The sequence below is a fragment of the Helianthus annuus genome, chromosome 6 (genome assembly GCF_002127325.2).
Source record: "Helianthus annuus cultivar XRQ/B chromosome 6, HanXRQr2.0-SUNRISE, whole genome shotgun sequence".
Classification (NCBI taxonomy): domain Eukaryota; kingdom Viridiplantae; phylum Streptophyta; class Magnoliopsida; order Asterales; family Asteraceae; genus Helianthus; species Helianthus annuus.
Window position 1 is genome coordinate 82,705,639 of NC_035438.2, and position 5,521 is coordinate 82,711,159.

A 5,521-nucleotide genomic window follows, 5' to 3' on the forward strand; every position below is an offset into this window, starting at 1 on the left:
ATGTGGCTATCCCGCAAGAATTCAATCAATTCTACCCCTACCAGCCCTCGCCGATCAAATTTCAACCGCCATTCCTTCAAAAACATCGACGATCTCTTAGGCGATGATGACAAAACCGCTTCCACCACCGCTGATCAACCGAAACCAAGAAAGAAACCGTCATCTCCGGTCTCATCATCTCCACCAAAACCGAAACACAGACCATCATCTCCAGTATCCTCATCTCCACCAAAACCGAAATATAAACCGTCATCTCCGCTTTCATCACCTCCGGCCGCAGCCTCAGCCGCCGGTAAACAACGCCAGTCCGTCTTCCACCGCATGTGTCTCGCTAATCATTTCACGCGCACGCTAACATCTTCTCGATCTAAACCAAAAATCCATGAAAAACCTAACAAAGCGCACGATAGCACCGCTCATGAAAAACCTAACAAGGTGCACGATAGCATCGCTCATGAAAAACCTAACAAGGCGCACGATACCATCGCATGTGAAAACCCTAGCAAGGCGCACAATAGCACCGCACATGAAAAGCCTAATAAGGCGCACGATAGCATCGCCCTTGAAAAATCTAGCCGAGCGCACGATAGCATATCTTCAGAAAAACCTAACAAGGCGCACAATAGCGATGCTCAGGGAGTTAACATACCAAACTCCGAACAACGCGTGGTCGTATACATGACAAGCCTAGGCGCCGTACGGCCAACGTTCGACGCTTGCCGAGCCGTGCGATCAATACTGCAAGGGTTTCGTGTGGCGGTGGACGAGCGAGATCTGTCAATGGATGCATCATTCAAAGATGAGTTGCAAAATATCATGTTACCGGCTCAGAAGAACAAACAGGTAGGGTTACCTAGGGTTTTCATAGGCGGACGTTACGTCGGCGATGCGGATGACATGCGGCAGCTGAGTGAGACTGGAGAGTTGAAGAGGTTGGTGGAAGGGCTGCCGGCGGTGTCGCGCGCTGTTTGTCCGGGATGTGGTGATTTCCGGTTTGTGATATGTAGTGATTGTAATGGGAGCCGGAAGTGTTATAGGGAGAATGGGGAGTTTAGGAGTTGTTTGGTTTGCAATAAGAATGGGTTGATCAGGTGCCCTACTTGTTGGAGTGCTGTAAAATCTTGATTGTTATAAAGTGAAATATATTTTTACTCAAATTTGTAAACATATGTTTATGTGTATATTATAACTGATTGATTGATGATATATATAAACATGCATGGAGGTTAAGAAATCGAACGATAACATACATAGGTGTTTCTAGATACAAATCGAACAATAACATGCATAGGTGTTTCTACACATAGGAAATGTGTACGATGAGTTATTGATGGGAGCAACAAATCCTTAGAAGATTGAAAATAGTCAAGTTTTGAGTATCCTAAGATAATCTAAATATTGTATTAGTATCTAGGAAAAGATCAAATAGGAAGTTAATTTTTGCTAGGAAGGATAGGAAGCCATAGGATTATGACATATGATAAATTTTAAAATAAAGAGAAAGGGTATTTTAGTCAATCTCATCATTTCTTCTTCCTTCTTCTCCCCAGTTACTTCAAAACCCACCATTTTCAAAACCCACCATCTCCATCCTTTTCTTCACTTACTATCTCAATAATCACTACATTATAGTGTGATTTTCGTCATCAATCAATGATTCAACCACCTGATCAACGTGTTCTTCAGTTTTTTTCGAAGAAAACCCAGTTTAATTTCATTCAAAATCTCGTTGTTTCTGATGATTTTGAAGATAATCACTTGATTTGTTCGATTCAATCGTTGATAAGTGGTTCTATCATTCAAATTTCGTCAATTGATGAAGAAACCGTCTTCGATCCATGTAAGAAATTCTTTAATTTCATTTTTACGATCTGGGTTTTTATTTAGTCATTGCGTTTTACGATCTTGGCGGGGGTCTGGGGGCGGCAGCCCCTGGTAGCGGGGTCCCAGGGGCGGCAGCCCCTGGCGGGGTCCAAGGGGCAGAGCCCCTGGCTGGGGTTGAGCTGTACTAAAAACGCATCAGAAAAATTAATTTTCCAGAAATTGGCTCATTTTGAAGACAGTAATTCGTAGACAATTCAGACAGTTCACAGACAATTTAAAAACAGTTCACAAACAGTTTTATGTGCCCATTGCGTTTTAGAAATAAGAGAGTTTTATGTGTTTTCTAGCTATTGCGTTTTAGAAAAAACACATTTTTATGTGTCTTTAGTCATTGCGTTTTAGGTAAAATACATTTTTGAAGTGTTTTTAGTCATTGCGTTTTAGGTAAAACACATTTTTAGGTGTTTTCAGTCCATTGCGTTTTACAGAGAATACTTTCTTTTGTTTTTTTAGGTCATTGCGTTTTAGAAATGAGACATTTTTAAGTGTTTTCTGGCATTGCGTTTTACAAATAAAACATTTCTTTGTGTTTTCTGGCCATTGTGTTTTACAAATAAGACATTTCTTTGTGTTTGTTGTGCATTGCGTTTTAGGTAAAACACTTTTTTATGTGTTTTCAGTCCATTGCATTTTAGAAATAAGACATTTCTTTGTGTTTTCTGGCCATTGCGTTTTACAAATAAGTCATTTCTTTGTGTTTTTGGTGCATTGCGTTTTAGAAAAATGTCATTTTTTAGGGTTTTTTTTCATTGCGTTTTACGTAACTGGTGGTTTTTCTATTGCGTTTTACAGAACTGGGTTTAATTTTTTTTTTTTTAAAAATATAGCAATAGTATACTCGTTTTAAAGATAAAAAAACGCTCGTTTTTTTTGGTGCAATTTTTATAAAAAAATAATGTCGTATGAAAGAGTTATTAACGTTTAAAAAATGGGGGGAAATTGGAGGAGAGAGAAACTATTGACTTGGATTGACTAGAATGCCCTTGAACAAACTCACGCGCCTCTTTTCCTCTTTTCAATTTCCTTGATTTAATCTTAGTCCTTGATTAACTTAATGGATGGTCAAGATCACTTCCTAGCCTTCCTAGCCAAATAAACTTCCTATTGTATCTCCACCCTTAGTATCTAATCTAAAGGGTAATAAAAACAAGAAGGTAAGAAGGATTTTGGTCATTGATTTTAGATTTGGAGAGCTAAGATTAGTTTTAGGGAAAAAAAGATAATGGAAGGATATAAAGGAAATCTCACATTTATGGATTTTCTCTCTCCACATCTCAATTCCCCATCAATTTAAAACGTACATAACTTTTTATACGACTTTAAAAAAAAAAAAATCACCATAATAACGAGCGTTTTGTAACTTTAACATGAATATCATATTGTCATATAAAAATAAAATAAAAATTTCATTTTTACTGGGTTTTTTTTTGCATTATATTAAAGGTTCCGGTCATTGTGTCTTTTAACTGGATTTTGGTCATTACGTTTTACTAGGGTTTCTATACATTGTGTGATTATTAAAATATGTAACACAATGTTAATTTGGGTTTTACCCATTGCGTTTTTATAAGAACCTATAACACAATGAAGATGGTGTTATATCTGGGTTTTTTATACATTGTTTATTGGTTCTGGTCATTATGTTTAATTTGTTATATATTGTGTTTTAATATGTTGTCTATTGTGTTCTAATCTCTTGTTCATTGTGTTTTAGTTTGTTGTATATTGTGTTTTTAGTTTGTTGTTCATTGTGTTTTAATCTGCTCTCCATTGTGTCTTTTATCTAATGTCATCAATTGTGTTTTTTTTATCTATTGTCATCAATTGTGTTTTTTTTATCTATTTTCATCAGTTGTGTTTTTATTTCATTTGATACTTATTGTGTTATATGTTATGGCCATTGTGTTATATGTTATGGTCATTATGTTTTAGTCTGTTGTCTATTGTATCTTTATCTGTTGTCGTTGATTGTGTTTTTTGATCTACTTTCTATTGTGTTTTACGTATTGTCCATTGTGTAATACGCAACTGGGTTTTCGATTTTTTTTTTGAAAAAAAATAACAATATGGTATTCATATTAAATATAAAAAGACGCTCGATTTTATGGTATGATTTTTCTAAACAAATTATGTATAAAAAGGTTACAGACGTATAAAAATGAAAGGGAAATAGCATGTCACTTGCATGTGCATATTCTTTTCCTTTTGTAGACAAAATTACACTACCCACTTAATTCTTTCTAGGACACTTGTCACTCTCTAATGACTTCTTACACTTCTTATTTTTAAATCCTTTGTACTATAACTCAACCCTCTAAATATTAGGGTAAACTTGAATATCGACTTTTCAATAAATGGGTTGGTATGTTAATTCATTTAATTATAAAGAATTTTAGAAGGTTTATATTTCTCTATATTAGAAGTTATTTAAATAATATTAACCAAAGAAAATGGTCAAGTGAATGGGTCACAAACTGATACTTGGCTTCAAGTTCTTCTCTCTAGATAATCCTTGGCAATGAATATTTTGCGAATCTTGGATCATTAATCTATGCAACACAGACAATGTTAGTGCTAGTCTTGCCATAGGAAGACGGTGTTCCTTGTGAACACTCACCGGTGTGAGAATAAGTTTCGACCCCTTAAGAGTGAATATTAAAGGTATAAAAAATGTATGTAGAAGTTTAGGGCTTCTGACAATGCATGAGAATCCATTTACTTTTACTAGAGAGCAGTTTTGTAAAAATCGGGATTAATAGCCGATGACTTGATTGATTGATGGTATATATAAACATGCATGGAGGTTCAAAAATCAAACAAGAACATACATAGGTGTTTGAAGACACACCAGAAATGTGTACGACGAGTTAGTGATTGGAGCAACAAATCCTTAAATAAACCAGAAGATCAACTTGCCGTGGAAATAATCAGGTTTTGAGTTAACTAACGTGATTCAAACCTTAGGGTGAACTCGAATATCGACTCTTCAATAAACGGGTTGGTATGTTAATTCGTGTAATTATAAAGGAATGTTAGAAGGTTCATATATTTTTATTGGAAGTTATTTAAATAATATTAACCGAAGAAACGAACAACTGAATGGGTCACGGAAGGATACTTGGCTTCAAGTTTTTATCTTTGGATAATCCTTGGCCTTGAATAGTTCGCGAATCTTGGATAACTAATCTATGCAAAACAGACACCGTTAGTGTCCGTCTTGCCATAGGAAGATGGTTCTCCTTGTGAACACTCACTGGCGTGAGAATAAGTTTCGGCTCTTAGTAGTGAATAAAAGTATAAAAAAATGTATGTATAAGTTTAGGGCTTGTGACAATGCATGAGAATGCGTTTACTTTTAGTAGTGAGCTGTTTTGTAAAATCGGGATTAATAGTCGATTAATTGGCAATTAATCGGTAATTGATCACAGGTGGTCAAAATCGATCAAAACTTGTCAAAATCTTTGATGTAGTCAAAAAGTTATACTTATTAACCCAATCCGATTAATAAGTTTAAAAATTTTTATATAAGCCTCTCTGTGTGTATACATATATATATATATACGTCTGAAAAGTTACATATAAAAGTCCAATATATATGACTAATCTATGTTCATCCATATTATTCGCTAGTCGGTAT

At 35.2% G+C, this 5,521-nt stretch overlaps 1 protein-coding gene across 1 annotated transcript; it reads left to right on the forward strand.

Annotated features, from left to right (window-relative positions):
• Positions 1 to 1,125, forward strand: LOC110883242 (sialidase). The gene has a single exon (XM_022131049.1). It carries the CDS (start codon positions 1 to 3, stop codon positions 1,123 to 1,125), a length of 1,125 nt encoding a protein of 374 aa, XP_021986741.1.
• Positions 1,126 to 5,521: the final 4,396 nt, after the last annotated feature.